This window comes from Vigna radiata, unplaced genomic scaffold (genome assembly GCF_000741045.1).
Source record: "Vigna radiata var. radiata cultivar VC1973A unplaced genomic scaffold, Vradiata_ver6 scaffold_353, whole genome shotgun sequence".
In the NCBI taxonomy this organism is placed as follows: Eukaryota; Viridiplantae; Streptophyta; class Magnoliopsida; order Fabales; family Fabaceae; genus Vigna; species Vigna radiata.
Genome location: NW_014542184.1, coordinates 170,231 through 194,027, shown reverse-complemented (window position 1 = coordinate 194,027; position 23,797 = coordinate 170,231). Strand labels below are relative to the sequence as shown.

Here is a 23,797-nt window from a genome sequence, read left to right as displayed (position 1 = left end):
CACTCATGCTTATTTTATAATACGAAATGTTCAAAGCCACCCATTTTTTTATCCTTTTATTTTTCATTCTTTCACAAATTCAAATCCAAAGTCAGAAAGACAAATTCTTTACTTGAGTTTTGAAATGACCAAAAAGGAATCCGACTTAGTATATATGTCATGACTTAAAACTCAGTTTAGAATTCGAAATCTATAACAAAACTTTCTCTTTTTCCATATTTTATTTTCTTTAATAAATGTATTTTCAGCTAGATTTCTTCATAAATACTTTTTGAATTAAAAGTTAACACAAACATTTTTTATAAAAAAAAGTAATATTTATATATAAGTTAAAAATAAAAATTTATAAAATTATTAATACTACATATTCTTATATTTTATAAATTCTTATGCATATTTTGATAAAATTTTATATAAAAAAATTTGAAAAAAATTGAACTTTTACAAATTTTATAAGAGGATTCACACACAAAAAAAACACTAAATATGAAACATTCTCTGAACATTTTAAGCCCCTCCAAACTAAAATAATATCTAAGAATAAAAAGCTAATTAATTAATTTTAGTTTTAAATGATAGTTAATTATTCTAGAAGATTGAGCGTACCTCCAAACCAATGCATTCTTATATTGAGAAAACATAACACAAAAAGACATCATATACGACATAATAGGAGCGGCTTGCAGAAATCCAATTACTCAAATCAATTATATATTCACACTATATATTCATTGTCTTTCTCTATTGAATATTTTACTATGATAGTAACTTGGTGTTTTAGGAACTTTCGTTTACCTCAATTATTGGAAAAATACATTGGAATAACACTTTTCGAAAAGAAACAAATAATAATGATAGGAAAAATCTACATCACAAACTTCCTTGTTAGTTAGAAGAAAAAAAAATAAGAGTAACCTTGAATTCAATCTCAGTATTCCACTCAGAGATAAGAGAGAAAAAAAAATAAAAATTCTAAAAATACAATTACTAATAAGAAATCAAATTAATTGTCAGAAAAATTTTAAGTTTTAATATTTTAATTTTAAGTTATAATTTGATTTGAGAATAAGATGGAAAACGTTATATCAAATTTTATACACTAGTACAAAAATCATATTTTATGACGTACAAAAACAAGTTATAACGTACATAGTTTTGTAGGTTACAATAGAAATATGTTTTGAAAGTTTAAAGGCGTAGGTCTTGTGCTAAAAACCTTTCTCTTTTTTTATATAAAAAATATCAAAAATATGATTTTTGATAATACTTTTTAATAAAATTATTTTATAACAAAATAACAATTTATATATTTATAAGTTAAATGTAACAATGAGTAAGAGATAACCATTAGTACAAACATCATAGTTTTGTACGTCATAGTTTGTTTTTGTACGTCATAAAATATGATTTTTGTACTAGTGATAGCAAATAACCTAAACATGTGAGATTCTAGACTTGTTAAACAATTCTCCGAAAGATAAAAATTCTGCAAATGCACTGTAAACCTACACTATAAAAAAAACCTAACGTTACTTTTCTTTTATCACTAAAAAAAGATTAAAAAATGTAATTGTAAATGGAACAGTATATTAACATTTTTAATAAGTAACCAAAATATTATATTTTATAATTTACCACTATTACTTATTTACATGTAAGAGTTGTTTGTTACACAGAACATAATTAATTGTAACTTAATAACAGTATATATTATTCTTCTTTGTTTTAATGAAATATCAATTTCAAATATCAAGTATTATCTACTAAATTCAAGAGGTAGTTTTCTTCAATCATATTGATATCTCAATAAATAATCTCAAATTACACTATCCATGCACCGATAAAAAAACATGAAAAGAAAATACTTGTGATATTTTTTATTCTTTATTAATCATGATAATTTGAGTGTAAATTATTAATGTTGTTTATCCTAAAACGTTAAATTTAATGATGAGTTTATGTGATAAATATTACTTATAATATTAATTTTTTTTAGTTTATCTTGGTTTAAAATTTTAATTTATTAAATGTTGTAACCATTTATTTTATTTGTCTAATTGCTTATTTTATAGTTTTGTATCATATTGTTTTATTTACTTTGATTTTACAATTTTTTGTGCACTATACAATATCAAACTAGTTAATTATATAAAATTTTAGTTAGTTATCTTTTTATCATGCACACATGTATCAAACTAATTAATAATATAAAAGCAAATGGATAATTATATATTTCACAATTCTATTTATTATTATTTTACATTAACTTTTAAATTTTTATTCATTCTATTTTTATTTAAACGGAAACAAAATTAATTTCAATTAAATGCTATATTGACATTAATAATTTTAATTTTTTAAAAAGAAATATTAATAAAATAAATTAACATTAACGTAAGAATATAAAAACTTGCATATTCTCTAAATCCATATAATTTTGTGGAACATTATTGAAATCAATAAAAAATATTTCCAATTTTATAAATTAATTTTCCAATTTTAATTTATATTCATTTTTGAAAAAGTAAAATTAATCTAATTATTTTTCCTAAAGCATCTATTAAATTTATTATAAATTTTTAACTCTTTTTCTTATCCTTTGAAGTTCTAAGTTTTTTTTTTCTTTATCTTTTTTTTTCAGTTAAAAACGCAGAAAAGAGAACATAAATGAAGAGAGATAAACATTAATGAAATTTGTTCATTTATTCGCCACGTTATTTATTACTTTTGCAATTTTCAATACTTGCATGCTTTTTTTTAAACTGTAATTAATTTTACTATTTTATCATGTTTTTAAAACTTTCTAAAATAAATATTTCTTAATTTATATAATTCTTTTAGAGATTTAATTTTTATTTTATTTCCAGTTTCGTATTAAATTGGTCCATTCTTTAAAAAAAAAATGTCAATTGCGTCTCTATTTGATAAAATTTCAAGTCTCTTCCGTTAAATACGTATAAATGACGTTAATTTTTTTTTTCCCTTCTCTGCTCTTATGCAACGCAGCATACTTTTTTTTTTGTTTATGTAAGTTAAGATTGCAAATTGCAATGCAAATTGAAGGGACAAATTATGGTAACTGCTTTGCATTCGTAGTTTTATATTATTTATTAATTATTAAGAATTAAATTAACAATTATTATAGTGTGTTAATACTCTAACAGTTTTTATATCTATAATAAATACTTATCAAACTCTTTTTTATTAAATTACTTGTTGCATTTATTTTATTTTTCTATCTTCCGTTCCTGTGTCTTTCACTCTGTAAGTTAGAATTTAGATAGATTTATTTTTCATTAATTATGTGTGTTTATGTTTATGCAACTAATAATATTTCATTTCCTTTTGTTTTCAGCCATTTAATTTTTATTATTTTTATTTTGATGTATGAATACGCATATTCGAAATAGGTTTGTATTCTATAGCAGAAATTAAAATAAAAAGGAAAATAATATATTAAGTATGTATAACTTTACATGGACTGAAATTATAAAAGACAAACTGAATATACATTCAATTAAATATTAAAACTATTGATAATAGAAAAATTAATGTTACTTTAAGCAGTATTTTTTTTAATTCTCGTTAAGAGGTAATTTAGGAAACACTCGCTTAAGTTTTTTGTTTTTTTTTTTTAAAATTTAAGAATAAAAATAAATATATCATTTATTAAAGTTTTCTACTCTCTTAATAATTCTTTTCATCTATAGGTGAGAATTTGGGGAAATTGAAAATATTGTTCAAGCGGTAATACAAACACCGGGTCATAAATTCTCTCGGTTAGTTAAAGTGAGTTATGGGAGGTAGTGAAAGCATAAGTGTTCGCTTGAACAGAATTTACTGTTCAAAGGCAAATGCGAGCAATGAATGTCAGTAAACTTCGTGTTCGAATGAGAGGAAATGCGACGACGGATTTGCGGGATGACATGTTTTTTCATCACCCGCGAGAGAGAAGAGATTTGCACGGATTGTTTACGAAATGTCGCATGTGCCCTCCAACTATTACAGAATTCCTTGTGTGTATATCTGCCTAATTTACAAAATCGATTCAGAACCGAATCCAATAAGTTAAAATATTTACTTGTGCTGCTACTGTAGATTCACGAGCAAAGTAAATTGGGATGGCGTGGTTACAGAGATTCCAAGAGTTGAGGTTGCTTGTAGATGAGGAGGAAGAAGGAGTTGATGGCATGAAGAAGACTGTGTTAAGTTGAATGCAAGGCCAGTTTCAGTGCAAAATCACGAAATAGAAAATAGCGTATTCGGTTACATACCTGGAGTATTCGGTTCCAGACCTTTCGACCCATGCACACACGACTTGTATCCGGTTACATAGGTGGAGTATTCGGTTCCACAGCTTGCAAGCATTGACAAACGAGCTGGATCCGGTTCCATGCCGCGAGTATTCGGTTCCGTGAACTTCTCTTCGTCTCTCTTCATCATATCCTCGAGGAGCTTATTGTGCATCTCTTCTTACTGCGCCATCATCTTGTGCATAATGCTCTCATAAAAACCCTTGAACATTTCAAACATACCGGGCCTCTTTCTCTTGCGTCCCTGATTCTTCTCCACAGCTGCTGCATCGTGGTTTTGTTTTGTCACGGGTGCCTCAAGTTTTCCCGAATCCCCTTCTTCTAATGGATGGTGGTCCATCTTGTCTTGTTTGTGTAGTTGCTCTCAGGCTCAGTGTTTATGTGTGTCAAGGTGTCAATGTGTGAGCTAAAGTGTGGGTGCACGTGTGCTTTTGTGGTATTATGGAAAGTTGCACCAAGCTTGGCTCATGGTTAATGAATGACAAACTGTGATCAACAATGCAACATTTATAACATGATTTATTACTCTTTTTTCTTTAAGAATTATGCTGTATTAGTTTTAAGATTTTATATTTCAATGTAACAATTTTATTAATATTTAGAAGTAAAACAATGATATTTTTAGGTAAAAAATAATTACTTTATTATTATAATTAAGGTTTTATATTGTATAAAATAAATTTTTAAAAATTAATTTTAATAATTATTTATAATTTTGGTCTATTTATAAATATTTTTACAATTAAATATAACATTAATAAATAATATTTTATATTACTTTAATAACTAGGGATATTTTAATCTTTAATTTCTACCAATTAAACTAATTTTTTAAATCGGTCACATCAATCAAATCCTACACTAATTCTCACAAACTTTATTTCCAAATTCACTCTCAATTACCCACAAATCCACTCAAAAAAACAACAAAAAAATTACCCTCAAATCCATTCAAATCATCTCCCCCAAATCATCTTCTCCAAATCATCTCAAAAGAACAAAGCCTACAAAGAGTATGAGTGTTATGTATGATTAGTTTAGTAGGTGAAAAAATAAACTATAGTTGAAAGAAGGGGAAAATGGACAAAAAGATAACTGACAACAACAGAAAAAGTCTACTGCATTGCAGAAGGGCGGAGGAGGAAGAAAAAAGAGTTAGCGCCGTTTGTGCGTATTTAACGGAAGGGACTTGATTGAGACAAATTTTATCGAGTGGAGACGCAATTGACACTTTTTAAAAAGGATGACCAACTTGATACACTTGAGCGAAACTTGAGACAAAATAAGCAATTAAGTCTTTTTAAAAATAATAAACCTATTTATTGGACGATGGAAGTATCTACACGACTTGGATAAGAAAAAGAGAACAAACAATGTAATTTAGACGAAGATAATGATATTTAGACAACATTTTTTGACAACATTTGAACATCATTTACGTGTCATTCTGTGATTGGTCCATGGTGGTGTTTATGATTATTATTATTGATTGTGGAGTAATTTTGGACGAATCACAGAATGACACGTAAATGATGTTCAAATGTTGTCAAAATAGTGTTATCTAAGTATCATTATTCTTTAAACGATGAAAGATCATTAAAGAGTCTATTCGAGTTTTGAATAAGAAACCTTAATCATATACCCTTAAATCTTTTGGTATATTATTCTATCTTGTTATTTGTATTTGTTTTTTTTTTTCTTTTACCATTATCACTTAAATAATGTGAAGAGCAACTAAGAATGTTTTTGTTATTCTATGATAAAGATACAAATGTTAAAACTATTAAAAATAAAAGTGTATATGATATTTTATATGTTTTTTAAGTTAATTTTTTAATTTTTTGTAAATGTAATATTTTTTATTTTACTAATGTTAAAACTATTAAAAATAAAATTACAGACTCTAATAATTAAAATTATTTAATTAAAATAATTAAATTAAGAGATATTTTAAAAAATTTACGAATGTGTTAATATCTAAAATCATCTATTTTTTATGTGAATATAATATGAATTTCATTTCAAAACAAAATTTAAATAGATGAACATACACAAAAATCTATAAATAGAGTTGAATATTAAATAAAAATTATGGTTTAAATAATATTGGCATAGGATTCTGTTATAGCTAAACTTCTGTTTCTTATTATATAAAAAACAGACGATTGAAGTTCCTTTGTCAATGCAAATATATAATAGGATAATTGCAAGAAAATATATTTTAAACATAGCGACCATGTTAAGATAGTTGATGATGTTATGTATGATATCATATTTATTTTTAAATATATAAAACACATAATATTTAAAATATTTAAATATTGGATATGGACAGCAAAGAATTTGCAGCTTTTCAGCTCCGTGAGAACTTTGTATGCCCAGAGCTAGGTTTAACTATTTACAATTTATTATTATTAATTCAAGAGACGACAAACATAAAAGGTTTGTTTTCAGAAAGATTTTTCTAATGAAAAGTTTTAGGAAATGGCCCATTGATTTTTAAGATGAAACTATATGGTGGACTTTGAATAAAAAAATTCTATTGAGTACACTTTGTTGTATCCCCGTGTCGCTAAAATGAAATGCATAAATTCTATTTGAACTTGTATTTTGATATTTTTAATCATGGATGTTTTGAAAGGTAGAGTCGAGTTCTACGTTTAACATTTGGAAAGTCTTTTAAAGGTTTAAAGTTGTTTTATACTTAAGTAACGTTCACTTAAAACGATTTGGAGGATATTTGTAGAAAACATTTTAATGTTGAAGTTAGTTCAACATTAATATTTCATATATTAAGCATTTACTTATCCCTTAACCTCAACTTTATATTTATAGATTTTAAAGTGGATTTTTAATTAGTAACGATCTAATTACGATATAATTGTTAGGAATCATATTTTGTAAGGATACCTAGACTGCTCAGGTTGAGGAGATCGATAAAGAGATGTACAATGGCAACTAGTTGATTTTTGTAAAGTTCTCTGCTAGGCCACCTTCTTCTACAACTTCTCCTTAAATGAAGGCAACTTTGATGTAATGAAGAAAATCTACCACGGATGATCTCGTCCTTTACTAATTTCTTTCGTTCGTTCTTTAGACCGAGTGGTATGGGTTTATGGATGAACTCATCCTTCACCAGCTTAGTGTGGTTGGTTGAGATTCACATATGAACTCATCCTTCACCATCTCTTTCGTTCATTCTTTGGACCAAGCGACAAGAATTCACGGATGAACTCATCCACCATCAGCTTAGTGAGGTTGGCATAGGTTCATGAATGAACTTGTCCTTCTCCAATCTCTTATGCGTTGTTCTTTCTTTCACAGATAAACTCATGATTCATAGGCTCAACAAGGTTGGCAAGAGTTCATGAATGAACGCATTCTTCACTAACCTCTTATTCTTTGTTCAGGTTATACTTGCAAGCATTTTGTTGAAAATTCCTCATAATATATATCGTCGTAAAATTTACAAAGAGTTTGTACAATGGCTCAACTAAAATAAAAGTTTAAATGAGACATATTCCAAGTGTTGTGGACGACCTTCCCGCTTGGGTGCTCTAGTCGACAGGCAACGTTCTTTAGGTCTTCAACAATTCTAAATGGTCGTTCTCAGTTTTGTGCAAGTTTTTCGTGTGCTAGCTTTTTTTGTTGGTATGTGTGTTGTATTAAATTGTGATTGTAAAGGAAGCTAGATCATGATTTCTTTTGAGTTTTGCATACGTTTTCTATTTGATGATCAAAATGTGTTCTTAGTAGTGTAGGTGTTGAAAGCTTTTATTTTTAAATAATTAATCTAAAGTTGAAAATTTTCTTGTTAAATGGTGGTTGTAAGGAGAGTTAACATTAAATGAAATAAGAATATGAAGACGTTATCACTTGAATATCAAGATAACAAAAACTTAAGTGTTAAGCTTAAAATATCTAATAACCTAGTAACATAGGAAAGCCTTAGAAAAACACTTAGGCTTAAATAAGACACAACACTAAACGACTCCCAAAGTTAAAGCATCAATGAGAGTATTACTTATGCGAAAGCTATACTGTACCAAGAGATAATCAATCAAACTTTGAAATAGATAAAAATAAAGGTGTCAAGACAAACTTTTTGGTAAGCCCTTAAATCCCCCTTTCTTAGTCAAAGTGTCTCCCACAAGCTCACTCGAGGCCTCGCCAGCAATTAGGTCCAATATTATTAGATAAGCCTTTGTCTCAAGATTGGGATTTGTTGTAGAAAGTTCAGAAGTTGAGGTCGTTGAATCAACCTTCTTCTTTTTGTCTAGGAAAGTTGTCACCGCAACCGTCTTCTGTAAACCACTTCTCTTTTTCTTAGTAAGGCCTGAGGTAGCCCACCACTTCCTGTGTTCAAAATCTTTTTGACATGATCTCTACAAAATGAAGAAACACATTATTATAAGTCATATACATAAAACAATCAAAACGCGCTAATGGCCTTACCCTAGAAGAGAGCAACGGGGTCCTCAAAAAACATGATATGAAGCAATTCCCGACAGTTGAGTGACCAGGGAAGTTGACTAAGGAGTTCAACACCCTTTTTCTCTTTAGCACTCAACAGATGCTTTTTCACCAACTTAAACTATGACTCTTGTACAAGGGAAACCTCTACCTCAAAGTACAAGGACAAAAGAAGAATTTATGTTCGTTTGACGGTAACAAACTTCGTTTGGTAAGATGCGACCTCATTTAGAATCCCTAAATATATGGAATCCTTTATGAGGGGAAACCAGTCATGCCTCTTGACCATCGGTTAAGATGGCGTAACCTTTTCCCCTTTAAACAATTGTTTCTTCTTCAACTTCTTCGAAGCAATAATGACTACCTTAGAGGAAGCAAATATTGGGGGCGTGGAAACGAGAGGCTCCAGTAAGGAGTTCTCATTTCAAGAAAGAGAAGTAGAGGATTCGACATCAGAACCCTCACCCATAGGGGTTATCTCTCTTTAGCAAAGAGAGATGACGACTAGACTTAAAGGAGAAAGATGAATAGGTTTGATCAAAGAAGATGAACAACAAGACTTGAACAAAGAACATGACAAATTCATATGACGAGAGCAAAGCAAGGAAAAAGGCCATGTCAACCACATTCTCACAATCATTTAATGTGGGACAATGTTTCCCGATCCAAGGTAATCATTACGATGACTCAACACCCCACCCAAAGGAAACCCCTCACATTGGAACAAGTACTCAATATGTTAACCTTAAAAGTAAGACAACCATAAGTTACTATAAGCATAACTCAGTCAAAAGACAACCACTCATAACTCGGTTAGAGATGACCTAAGGCAACACTAAGTGAAGCCTGATCAAATCAATTATAGCTTGGTCGTATAGACAATCCACCTGCAATACATAAAGTGAATTCGAACGTGGCCTAATGGTTGGATACAGTCACAACACTAATCAAACTTCCAAGCATGAAGTTTGTGTAGTTACTCAGCCTAACAAATATGCTAAAGAACATGGTCTAATAAGGCCCATTTAGAATTATTGGCAAAAAGTGGTTAATAATATCTAAAGATATATTTGTTGGTTCAATTAGTGTATATTAATAGAATGTATGGTTAAATATCGATAACTTTATTATATTCTATGTATCTCTTAATATCATATATCAACACAATATATGTTATATTTAATTGGTTTATAATGTCTTTTATTATCATATTAATGGTAAGATATTTAGTAAGTTTTTATTATTATTGATATTATGGATTTTATAACTCATTTTCTAAAGATCTAGAAACCTTATAAATACACATCATTATGTTAGAAAGTAACATATTCTCATACTCACTCATACATTTGTGCAGATTAAAAACTCTCTTTTTGAAGATGGATTTTTTCTTTATGTTTCAACTGTCACACAAATTCACCAAGAGTCTTCAAACTCATTAGATCTAGTCACCTATCAAAATATGGATGCTCCAAATTTCGATAAGAATAATAATATTATAATAATTTTGATTACAAATACAAATAAAATCATAATAGTACACTATTGTAATATCATAAAGTATCATTAAGATTTAATTCTACTTGAAGATTTCATAGTGTAGTATCATAAAGTAACATTATAAGATGTGATTCCGCGTACTATAATAAAGTTAATTTCTGTTGTTTATTTCCAAACATATAGTTTTTTTCTTTGTTTATACGATTTTTTTTATTTTTTGAAATATGATATTTTATCTATAACCTTCATTTTTATTCTCACAGTAAAAATAAATTTTAGCAAAAAAAAGACATTAATACATTAAAATAAACAATATCTTATATGTAATACAGTTGATTTTAACTATATTATTGTAAAAAAATTTAGTTTTTATGCAAAATATAAAAAATCATTCCAAAATTATCTTATATTTTAGTTCTCTATTAAAAACTTATTTTGATATATCCAAATGTTTTACATTTGAAATTAATAATAATTTATACAAGTAATCTTCTTCAATAATGTATCTTTTAAAAGAAAAAATGTATTTCAATGTAATAATTAAGCTTAATGATACTAACTTACTTTTAGAGTTTCATACTTCTCCTATTTTACTCTCTCCCTAGTTTCCAAATTCCAATCTGGCAAACTCTATCTAAATAATAATAATTATTATCAAAGAAAGTTGTTAACTTTACACCGAAAAGAAAAGCTAAACTCCAAATAAAAGCACTTATTAGGGAAGAAATTGTAAGTTTGTGCCGTTACAATTCAATAACTCATGCTGCATCCAGCAAAGCAATCAAGTTGCTTTATGCTGATTTTTTACTTCAGAGCCCAACATATTAAATATATTTTTAGCAATTTTTTAGTTGATATTTTAAAATGTTCTCTACATTTAAAAAAAAATAATATTTTTTCAATTTTATATATCACCTTGTTCTCTTTTATCATAAGTTTAGGCATAACAAATGTTAGAGTTCAATGCAACATCGACACTAGAGCACCGATCCTCTTTTCAAAGAAACTTTTCTCCCTTTAGGTATCTCAAAGTTGAAGATTCTCCTGGGCATACAAAAATGCAAGAGTGAAAGCCTAAACAATAAACTGCAAGTTTCTTTCTAAGTCTTTAGAACTAGAAAGTATTTTTATTTTATTCTCACTCTTAAAAAACAATAATCTTTTCATTCTTGTAATGCCATATCGATATTAAAACTTGATTTTTTTTAATTATAATCTAAATATAGCATAAGCCAATTTTGTCTTTTAAGTTCCTCAAAATATTTTGAAACTTAACTTCAATCCTTATTGTTAGAAAATGGTGTTCAAAATCTGCAAGACTAAAATCACATGTTTATATTAAAATGTAAATGATAAAGAATATTAACTTTTTCATACGGATTGCATTACAATTAACAATTCGAAATGTTTTGAGAGATGAAGAATATATTTCTTTCAAAGAATCATAATCAATTGTTCCAATCTGTTATTCCCTAAACAAACAAAAAGTAAGACCAAGAAAACCCAGTTGTGATATGAATGTGCCAGAAAGGCAAAAACGAAGGGGACAATTAACATATTCCAAATAACTTTTTCTTCCCATTTTTTCAAGTTTCTTAGTCATTGCTTTGCCAATTGATAAACATAGATTAGATCCTTTGCTTTGAAACTTATCATATCTTCTTTTCTTTTAATCTAAAAACAGAACAATATTGCACTAACGGGTGAATATAATGCACAAAAGTTAGAAGAAAAATACAACTTGTAAATTTGATTACGACATCAGATTCCTTAGTTTTTTTTTTTCCTCTCTCTTCACATTTTTACATGCTCAACCTCTACGCTTCAAGCACCTACTCATTAACTATAGTTGCATTGCAAGGCTAAAATTATATAAACATGACAGAGAAAAAGACAACAAGTGAAGCCTGAAACACAGGGTGACATCTTTTTCTACCTCAGGACCTCCAAACCTTTTTCCTTCCTCACATGATTCCTCAACCCACCTGCACAACCATACAATCAGCCTCAACCACCAATTTTGCATATAAAAAAAAATCTTTTTAAGCCTTGGAAATGCATGCAAAGTTAAAAATAATGACAAAAAAAAAACCCAACTAGAAACAACAAAACAGATAATATAATGAAATCGGTAATTAACCCCACCCCCTTGAACCTTGCACTGCACATCCGGCCTAAAAATGTTACTGTGATGATGCAGGAGGCTCAGGAACTGACATATAGTGTAGAATATTGTACTTTTTTCCTCTTTGAACATAGGAAAGTTCCTCTTAATTGTTTTTGTCTGTGGCATGTGAAATGGAAAAGGTTGAGTAGGATGTTCTTGTCTGAGACTCTTTTTTGATGTTAGTGTGGTCATTGGGATGTGAAGACACTATGAGAGACAAAACCCAGGGAAAGCAAATGAAAATCGAAAGCCACTAAAAAATTAAGAACAATTTTCCAAATTAATCTTTTAAAAGCCGGCGTTATTCTAAATAATAAAACAAATTCTATTTAAACTACTGAAACTTATGCAAAGTAGTTTCTTAAATACTGAAAGAAAAGTTAGTTTAGTTCCTGAATTTTACTGAAGTCCTGTATTAATACCATTAGAGAAACAAAATTTGTTTCTTATCAAAAGCTAAATACAATTGTACCCGGAAAAGTATTCAGTTTGTAAAAATGTAGCTGTGAGAACAGCTGTTTATCAGACAAAAATAACATAAACCTCAATCAAAACAAAAAGCCAAAGGAAATTTCAGTCTCTCACTCACACATCCTAAATTGGTAAAAAGAAAAAGAAAAGGTAGAATCAGAAGGGCTAAACAGTATATTGATACGATCAAAGAATACAATTGCATGTAAGGTGAAGCAAGATTGTGCATATCTTGTATTTGGAGTTTAGTTTGAAAAGGGCAGTGGCAGATCTCAGTTAGAAAAAAGAGAGGTGATCCAATTGAGAGTAATTGAGTTTACCTTCGGGCTTGCAGTGAGGTGGATCTTCAAAGAGGGAGAGAGAGAATTGTTTGTGGGCAAGGCCAATGTCAAAGAGTATCAACCCTGAAGAAGGGTCGTTTACGACTATGTCCTTGACAGGGAGCCAGACAAAGAGTTCTTCTTGTTGGAGACCCTCAACTCCTATGAGGCTACCATAGGTGAGGTTGGCAGTGAAGACTTGCTCAAAGAGGACTCTGTTCTCGTACTTGGTCAAGCAAGGTGCGTCTAGGAAGACTTCCAAGTGACCATTTTGAGAGAAAGTGTAGGACTTTACCTCTTCTGGCAAGAGACCAGGGGGTAGTCCTTTGGAACGGAGAAGGTCATGGATGGAGGGAGAGGAAGAGAAAGAGAAAGAGAGATAAAGTTGGAGAGAGAGAAAAACAAAGAGTGTGAAGGAGGGAGTGTTAAAGATTGGTGCTGCCATGGTGGTGCTTGCTTAGACCAAAAAGAGAAAAGAACATGAGGAGGCTTAAGTTAAGGTGGTTCTTTTGATGAGGCTGGAAAATGTAGAGACTGTTTAAGAAAAGGTTAGGGGGTGTAGAATGACAATGCTGCCCTTGGTTGTGTTGTGTTGATTTGTAACCATATTTTGTGTCCCATTCTAGTTGCTATACTCCATCTATCTCATCTACATCTTGAGGTTATTTGTTTTATGCTTATAAATGTAGTTGTTGGTCTTTGCTTCAATGTATGTTATTACTTATCTTGAAAGTTCCAAGCATTGTTAGTACATGCTCAAATAATTACCACCCTTGCTTCACCTTAATTATTGCCCTTGCCCCAAACTAAAAGCAAAATACTACTTTCATCTCTACTACCATCCTCTCCCATCACCAAAATTATAGTTTTCTAGGTAAATTTCAATGTTTTTTAGACAATAATGCCAATAGAATATATCATATTGTGTTTAAATATCAGGTTCAAAATTTATTTTATTAATTTTTTATTATTATTAATACCTAATGTTTAAAAATATATATTTTCAATATGATTTTTAAGATTACACTATGTTAGAACAACCTGAAACATAGTCTAACTATAAGAAATACATGTGGTCTGTACTCAGATCAAGTCTGGAGTTGCATAGGTATGTTCAAGCTATTAGGTATACGTAATGACAAAACTGATTATTATTATTTTATTTTTCTTAAAGGGTGTATCTACATCATGAGGCTAAAGAAAGAGACACAAGAATAATATTTTCGATTTTTCGTTCCTTACTATAAAGAGTATCAATTTATATTATTTATTGTCACCGTCTTCAGCTAACTCCCTCTTTATTTGCATACATTTTTCTTTCCGTATTATAAGGAGTATCGATTTATATTATTTATTGTCACCAGCTCATCTTTTCATATCTTTTATTATATTATATAAATAATGATATGTATCTAAAACTAATTTAAAAGTTTTAAATTGAATAAAAATGAAAAAAATTAAATCATATAAAAAATTATAAATATTGATTATGTATTTGGAAAATAGCTATTTTTAAATATTATTGAAGAAGGTGACTTTGATAAAAATATAAAATAATACAAGTAATAATTATTTTTTATATCCACAATTAATAGAACCTCAAATTATATGTTGCGTCTAAAGTTTAATTGGATGAAAATTAAGAAAACAAAATTGCATCAACATTACTTAATTTTCAACACGTAGAGACTAAAAAACTATGGGGAGGAAAAATATAAGTACTACAATTGTGGATGATAAAAATTTAAAGGGAGAGCACAATTTTAAGTTGGTGAAAAGAATTGAAAAGTAAAATACTTGTGAAAAAGTATATTTTAGGTGGTATAGTACATTATAATCAGAGATATGATATAGGATATGAGGTATGTTGAGAATCACATAAAATGGGAAATAAGAATAATGTGCATTAATAATTTATGTGGCCCAATGATATGAAAAGGCACTATTATTTGTTTAGTTGGGTTGCATGATGGAAATGGATGGAAATTGAGAGAGGGATATTATGAATGATCACAGCCAAAGTAGGTGCATTAAGAAACCATAATCAAGACTAATATAGAAAGCAAGACATAATGATGGAGGGAGAAAAATTAACCATGGTTAGATGAAGAGGGGTATTTTGGTAGTTTAATAAGAAGATGAAGACAAAGTGGTTGAGGGATTATATGAGACTGTGTGGAGTAACGGTCAGAGAAGGCACAGAGAAAGTCAGAAAAGTAGCATCTTTCAATTCTGTTAGTGATTACTGATTGGGGGTGAAACGGTCATTTAAGACATTCATGGTTGTGGGAAAAGGTTCTGTCTCTCTTTAAAGTTTACATTCAATCCATCACCCTATGACCTGACACCTCTAAAACAAATCTAATTTTCACTAATAGTTCAAGTTCTCTCCGTTTTTTTAATAGGTCTGGAGGTTCTATTTGGAGTTTGTTTCAATTTGGTTTTCCAATTTTGAAAGTGATTAATTAGATTCCTAATTTTGTCAATTTAAATCAATAAAAGTCTTTTAGGTGACACTGTTTCAAGTGTATAGGTGGATTATAAAAGGGTGAAATCCCTTTTAATTTAGGGATTTCACCTTCAAATTCATCTTTTTAATTTAGGGATTTCACCCTTTTATAATCCACCTATGCACTTGAAACGATGCCCCTGGAAGCGTCAGTGTGCCACATGTTCAAAAACGTGTTAACTGCATCTAACAGAAATGCTTTTATTGATTCAAATTGACAAAATTAAGGACCCAATTGATCACTTCAAAAATTGGAGGACCCAATTGAAACAAACCTCCAAATATAGGGACTTCCGAACCTATTAAACCTTTTTTTTTTTTCACAAATCAATCTTTCAATTTTTTCTTGTTTTAATTAGATTTTAATTTTTGAAAAATTGAAATTATAAGGTTTTTATTGTTCATATAGCACATAGTTAAAGAAAATGTCACGTGTTAATTCAAATTTTATATTTTTAAATATTTTTTAATTTTATATATATATATATATATATATATATATATATATATATATATTTTAAAATAGTTAAGTATTAAACTGATATTGTACTACATAATAATAACAATAGTAGTTTTATGTGTCTTTGTGACATTTTATTGCATAAATAATAATAGTAGTGTCATGTGTCTCTATCCTTTGAGATGGTTTTCAATTCCTTAGCTATATGAATATTTTTATTACTATTGATATTTTTAATAAAATTAAGTTTATTTATATTTATATTTAATTAATTATATTCTTTAAATATACTTATAAAAATAAAAAAAAAACAATGATATGTCTGGTTTGAATTTTTCAAATATAATGAACAAATTATTGACGTGAAATTTTATTTTTTTTAATAAAAAGTTAGAGAAAATTCCATGAAAACCATAAATAAAAGTCGTTTCTATTACTTTTTCTTCTTCTTTCACGCTCTTCCACACTCTTTCACATCTTATTTTAATTCTTACTTTAACAAATCACATCATTTTTACTCTTATAAATATATTTATATAACATAATTAATATTTATATAATTAATTATATATAATTATATATAAGCTTAATTTTGTTAAAAATATTTATCAAAAATATTTTTATAACATTTATATACTAATTAAATTTTGTTTAAATTTAAAAAAAGATAAAATTTATTAGTTTTTTAAAAAAAATTAGGACTAAATTAAGATAAAATAAAAAGGGTTAAATATGTTTTTAATCCCTATATTATCAAGCGATTTTGGTTTTAATTCCTCTTTCAAAGTAAGGTACACTTCTCTCAAAAAGATAAAACCTTTCTTTTTCTATCTCTTTCTCTCCCTCTCCCGCTCTGCCTCAATCAATCCAACTTCAAATTCTTTTCTTTCTAATGATTCATTTTTTTCCACTTTTTTGATTGTTTTGTGGCAATGAGGTGGTTCTCAATTCCTTTGCTAGGTTTTATCTTTCTGAGAGAAGTGTACCTTACTTTGAAGGAGGGACTAAAACCAAAATCGCTTGATAATATAGGGACTAAAAACATATTCAACCTTTTTTATTTTATCTTAATTTAGTCCTAATTTTTTTTAAAAAACTAATAAATTTTATCTTTTTTTAAATTTAAACAAAATTTAATTAGTATATAAATGTTATAAAAATATTTTTGATATTTTTATTAAATATTTTTAACAAAATTAAGCTTATATATAATTATATATAATTAATTATATAAATATTAATTATGTTATATAAATATATTTATAAGAGTAAAAATGATGTGATTTGTTAAAGTAAGAATTAAAATAAAATGTGAAAGAGTGTAGAAGAGCATGGAAGAAGAAGAAAAAGTGATAGAAACGATTTTTATTTACGGTTTTCATGGAATTTTCTCCAACTTTTTATTAAAAAAATAAATTTCAAGTCAATAATTTGTTCATTATATTTGAAAAATTCAAACCAGTCTCGCATATCATTGTTCTTTTTAACTCTTATAAGTATATTTAAAGAATATAATTAATTAAATATAAATATAAATAAACTTAATCTTGTTAAAAATATCAATAGTAATAAAAATATTCATATACAAATTAAATTTTATTTTAATTTGAAGATAGGTAAAAAAAATTTAATTTAAAAAATAAAATTAAGACTAAATTGAAACAAAATAAAAATATAGGAACAAAATTGAAACTATAATATAATGGTATGTAATATGACAGTGACACGTGACAATACTACTACCATGTCATATTATCATTGTCAGATAACACAATGTCAGTTTTACACATATTTTTATTTTTTAAAAGAAAATATATAAAAAAAATTAAAAAATAAAAATAAAAATATTTAAAAAAACACAAAAGTAACACACATTATCATCTTTAATGATGTTAATATAGTACTAACAACAAAGACTTAATTATTTTAATTTTTCAAAATTAAAGATGTAATTGAGAAAAAAAATTATGAATCGATACACAAATTTCAACCAAACATGAGAATAGATAAAATGATTAAACCAACAAATTTTTATGGCCTTCAAATTAATCATCTCAATTTAATAAATATGTAATTAAATATGGCTTTATTTAGATACATTATAGAATTAAAAATATATTTAATGGTCTCAACTTCTCTTATTTTTTTCTCTTCTATGTAGTCACTACAAAAAAAATATTATTATACGAAAGCTATTTTGTGGGAGTTATTAAAACCCTCCACAAATTAATATTGTTTAAAATAATTAAAAAGATTTAACTAAGTCCTGATGATTGTGGAGGTTTTAATGTTATTATGAGGAAGCTTATGTTTTCTAGAAATTAAAATACAATTTTCAGTTTTTAACTTCCCTCTTAGACTCAAAATTTTCTAAATCTATCATCCTTCTCATACTTTTCCCCTTTCTAAAATCGAAAGTTGCATTTTTTTTCCCTAAATTTTCCAAACCCTCACATTTTCTCTACTTTCCCTAAACTTTTCGTGTAAGGTTTTCGTTTTTCCCCCACAACTCAGTTCGTGCTCAAGTCATCATCATTTTCAAGTAACGTTAGGTCATTCATTTTGCGTCGATCGTCAGTTCAGCGTCTTCGTCGTTGGGCTCGCCGCTGTGTCATTAGTTGCAGTCGCCATGAAGTCCTTAGTTGTGGTCATCGTTGCACTCGCTGTTACAGTTGCCGTTGCACTCGCTGTTACAGTCGTCGTTGCGCTCACCGTTGTGTCGTCAGTTGTAGTCGCCATGGAGTCCTCAGTTGCAGTCGCCGTCATTGCTCATCATCGCTAGGGTTCACCATCATTAAACCTAGGTTTCCTCTTCCAGGTTACAATTTCAAAACCTCTTTCGAATGAGATCTCACAGCGGTTGAGAGCTAGCTTGCCTTTTCAAGTTACAATTTTAAAACTGTTGAGATTGTTGATACCACAATATCTATATCACTCTAGTTTTTTATGATGACACACTAGTACAAAAACAACCTATTACGTCGTTTATTTTTGGCCTTTAACGACGCATTGGCTACCTTTAACGATGCATTTGCTACCTTTTATGATGCATTTGCTAGTGACATTATAGCCAGTGACGTAAATTTATGTCGAATAATATCGGGTGACATTAATCCAACACATTTACGTCGAATATAGAGGATATTGATGTAAAGTTAACATCTATTAACTGTTGAGATTATTGACAACACAAGTTCTATATCAATCTAGTTTTTGATGATGAGAACACATTGCTTAATGACATGCATATGTTGTTTGCTATTATTACATGTTCTTATGCAAAATGACTGTTATATCTGTTGAACATGTTTATGTACAGCATTACATGTTCCTATGTTGATTGATTGATATATATCTAGAACGTGTTTACATGCTTTATGTGCTATGTGCTTTGCATCATTTCATATGTTTTACTGCACATGTTTTAAAGCTGAAAACCACAAGCATTCTTATGAACTTTTAACTGTGTGACAAAGTTCTAGTACAATCGACTACATTGTGAATGGATTCGACAATGCTAAAATCTTTATGTAGATTTTGAGAATCAGTGCTCTTTATATTTTTGAGAAGAAAAGAATTTAAAAATGTTTTACATGGTTGATGTCGACTGTGTTTTACACATTCGACTGTATCTGTTATCTGATTTGGAATTCTGTTATGCTCTTGCACTCTAACGGCTATATTTTTAGAAGTTAGTTGAGCATTGATGACTTGGTCAACTGTATTAAATGTGTTCTATTATTTGTTGACCATGAGCTACTAAGTTGATTGAACTTTTATAACTGTCATAATACAGTCGACTGAATTTAGAAGCGTATTCGACTGAGAATCTGACTGTATAACAGAAATCTATAAATAGGTTGAACACAGGTTTGTTCAGAGACTTTTGATGAACTGATAATTTTCATTTCTATTTCAGATTTCTCTTAGCTCCAAGAATTCTCCAAGAAGATGGTGGTGATCTTTCTTGAACGAGATTCATAGAGGAGACTTTCTGCACTTACATTTGCTGATCATTATCTGCACAAGAAAGGTGCTTCTGTGTGATCGTGTTGAAGGCTTAACATCCTATGAAGACTTCTGAATTGTGTTGAAGGCTTGGCATCTTGTGAAGACTGTTGGAATTGTACCTGTTGTGATACAGGGGGATAGTTCACTTTGAGAATTGTTCAAAGTTGTGTTGCAGATTGCAGAAGAGGGGATTCTTTCTACAATTATGGTTTTGTTCTGTAGCTATATTTTGGTTTTGGGTTAGAGTGGAGATTTATATTTTTGACGTGGAGGTCTTCTATAAATTCCTTGTTGTAAAAACCACAACCATTATAGTGCATTTGCTTCCGGGTGGAAGGACACTGGATGTAGGCATTGTTGGTCGAACCAGTATAAAAACCTATGTTTGATTTTCTCTATCTCTTATCTTTTACATTCCAGTCGGCTCTATATTTTACGTAGTCAACTACGTTTTTTTCGCTGGATACAATTTCTGATTGCTTACATTTCAAGAAAGTTTAAAAAGCTTTATACTTTGTTTTCAAGATTAAGAAAAGAACTTATTTTTGAAACATCACCAATTCACCCCCCCCCCCTCTTGGTGTAAAAAGAAGCCTACCTGTTTTCCAACATTAAGTAGATCCATGTTAAGGTACGTCGTTCAAAATAGAGTTTGACGTCCAATATTTGAATAAATATCTATTTTTAAAGAAAGATTTTTCATCAAATGATTGAGGGAACTGATGTAATGTTGACGACGGCGTAGAGGATATTTGACGTCAGTTATAAGGTGAATGATGTAATGTTGACGTTGAACACGTTTACAATCGACGTTATTGTCGCTAAGCCGTAGAGTCCCTCGCCCAACGTTTTATTATCATCGTTATCCACTGCATTATATTAACGTCACTCATCGCCTTGATGGACGTTAAGATACATATATTAACGTCGGACAATGTATAATTTGACATTACCTTCACTGTTTTTTTAATAAACTCAATTCTTTTTAGCTCATTTAACCAAACCTGAAATACAAAAACCACTTTTCCAATTCCTAAATGCACAAAATTAATTCATTTAAACCATGCTATCATCAATTCATCAATTGCAATTAAATAGTAAAAGTAAAAGACGTTAGTTAATGGTAAGACCAAGTATCGTTTCCCAAAGGATTTGTTGTTTACACCCTGGTAAGTGTACTAGATCGTATCAAGTAAAAATTAATGGTAAGACCAAGTATCGTTTCCTAAAGGACTCAATGGCCTAGACGCTCATGTGAATTAATCGTATTAGACTTGAAAGAAAAATAATTTGTAGTTGTGATGCAAAAACTGAATTTAAACATGCAAATGCAAACTTGATCAATTGGCAAATAAAGATATGAATGAATATGGTTGTCGGGGTTTACATTTTCATCCTTATCCACTCTCTTATATATACTATTATTATTAAATTTGCTTTATTTTCAATATTCATGCAACTTTCTATATTACTCTAAACTCGATCCTTGTTGAAAAAAGCCTATTACCATAATTACTAATTTACTATCCCTAGTCTCCCTAGTAATTACTAATGCATTAATCACAGAAGCTTAAAGCAATTGATCATCCTACTCCTATCCCTAGGTAGTATTTCATAATCAAGATAATTCTTCCCAGTTCTAGATTTCCCCGTACATTCTCGTATCGATAAAATCAAAGATCATGACACCAAATGAGTTAAATGATGCAAGCTCTATCCACAGAGAAGAAACTCAAACTATTGATAATAAAAGCATATAAATAAAATAAGAAATTTGATACAAGAGAGTTTCAAAAGGACTACATTGTTCCCCAACAACAAAGGGATTAGTTCACCATGGACATGGTGAAACTAGATAGAATTAATGGAAAAAATGAAAAAGTAAACCCTAGAATTGGTAAATTGGAGCCTTAGCATCCTAAAAGCCGCCTCCAAGGAGTGTAGAAGGTGCTCTGATGTCTCTCTCTGCCAAAAGATGTCTCTTTGATTCGCACTAGGTCTATTTATAATAAAGAAAAATAACAGAATTTTTGCCTAGGCCCATAAGTTAGGTGCTCAGCGTCCATTTCACCGCTCAGCGGTGGGCTTCGGTATCGCAGGACGCTTAGCGGTCAATTCTAGCGCTCAGCGATGGACGATTCTGCACTTCTCCCCTCAGCGTCGAAGCTCAGCGTTGGGCGATTCTGAAAGCTACCGCTTAGCGCCATTTCCAGCGCTGAGCGGTGGACGTGACTCCTTCTTTTCATATTTTCTCATCCTTTCTTGAGTCTAAGTCCTTCCTTTGTCATTTCTATCATTCAATTCTCATCAAATCCTACCAAAACAATGTAAAAACAAGCATAATATCTCTAAAACCACTTTTGACTCTCTTAAAACCAAACTAAAGTTTATTGCATGATTTTAAGCTCATTCTAAGCCATAAAGGGTGTGATTTGATATCAATTTCAAGTATAAAAATAACGGTTTTTAGACCGGTATCACAACCCCAAACTTAGAACTTTGCTTGTCCTTAAGCAAAGAAAACAAAACTTAGCCTTTCACCTATCATCAAAATAGTTCAACACTTTCAAAACTCATTCTTTCATAACAATTGATTTCTCAATTCAGCTTTTCAATGAAATTTAATCAAGATGCATACATGCTTCAATTCATTCTAGTTCACATCCTGTTTAAGGCTAGGGTTCAAAAAGGGTAGAACACATGGTTATCTTTACTTTGGGCGAACATTTGGCTAGGTAAGGGCTTCCAAAAATGGCCTTGATCATATGACATAAACATGTAATTCAATCAATCATAAAGACTTAGGCAATATTATTCATGCTTCCAAATGAATAGCTAATATATCAACAAACACTCTAGAGCTCAAAACCTCACACAACTGTGCTTTCTCAACATCTCAAATATCAATTATACATCCTGCTTAGCATCATAATCACAATCATATTCATTATGCATCTATTCACACAACTTGTGAACAACTCACCTATATATAAGCATGTAAAGCAATCTCAATCATCATCAACATCAAACATCATTAAGCACACTCATCATGCCATAAAACAAGTCAAACCATAATCAGAAAAAGTGTTCAGGCAAGTACAGACATACCTACACTACTCAACAAATTTCATCCTAATCTAGAAGTTCAAAATACAAAAGAAAAGGAAAGATAAAACCCTGTTCTATTGCAATGGCATCCATCAGTAGATGCCCTATTAGCCCATGCTATCATCTGAATCCTCATCATCTCCAGCCTCTGCATCCTCAAAGTTGTCATCCTCCTCACCATCCTCGTCCATAGTTGGAGCTTCAGCTGCTCCAGCTCCACTCCCCTGTGCCTGCTCTTGATATGAAACTCGTCCATAGTCCACCTGTGCACTGGTGGTGTGTCATATAATCCTATCATCATCTCAGCTGTGGCCACCTGCCTTCTGTGGAGAGACTCCATCCTAGCCTCCATCATGAACTTGTACATGCCCTCATTTAGAACGGCTCTGCGTGTTGTGCAGGCTCATCCCGCTAAGCTACTCCTCTCCTGGGCCGTCTCCGAGGCACTGGTCCGGTCGCCTCATA

At 29.8% G+C, this 23,797-nt stretch overlaps 1 protein-coding gene across 1 annotated transcript; it reads right to left on the bottom strand.

Moving 5' to 3' along the window:
• Positions 1–11,977: 11,977 nt before the first annotated feature.
• LOC106779166 lies at positions 11,978–13,868 on the bottom strand. The gene is made up of 2 exons (XM_014667222.2): positions 13,245–13,868; positions 11,978–12,271 (listed from the first exon to the last, which is right to left on the bottom strand). Exons 1-2 carry the CDS (start codon positions 13,687–13,689, stop codon positions 12,219–12,221), a joined length of 498 nt encoding a protein of 165 aa, XP_014522708.1. The 5' UTR covers positions 13,690–13,868; the 3' UTR covers positions 11,978–12,218.
• Between the last annotated feature and the right edge of the window lie 9,929 nt (positions 13,869–23,797).

Bases quoted from the DNA above. Each gene is read 5' to 3' on its own strand.
- LOC106779166 (XM_014667222.2), bottom strand. From the start codon at position 13,689: ATGGCAGCACCAATCTTTAACACTCCCTCCTTCACACTCTTTGTTTTT. The intron at 12,272-13,244 runs GTAAACTCAATT...ATGGTTGTGCAG, and splicing joins ACCTCACTGCAAGCCCGAAG to GTGGGTTGAGGAATCATGTG.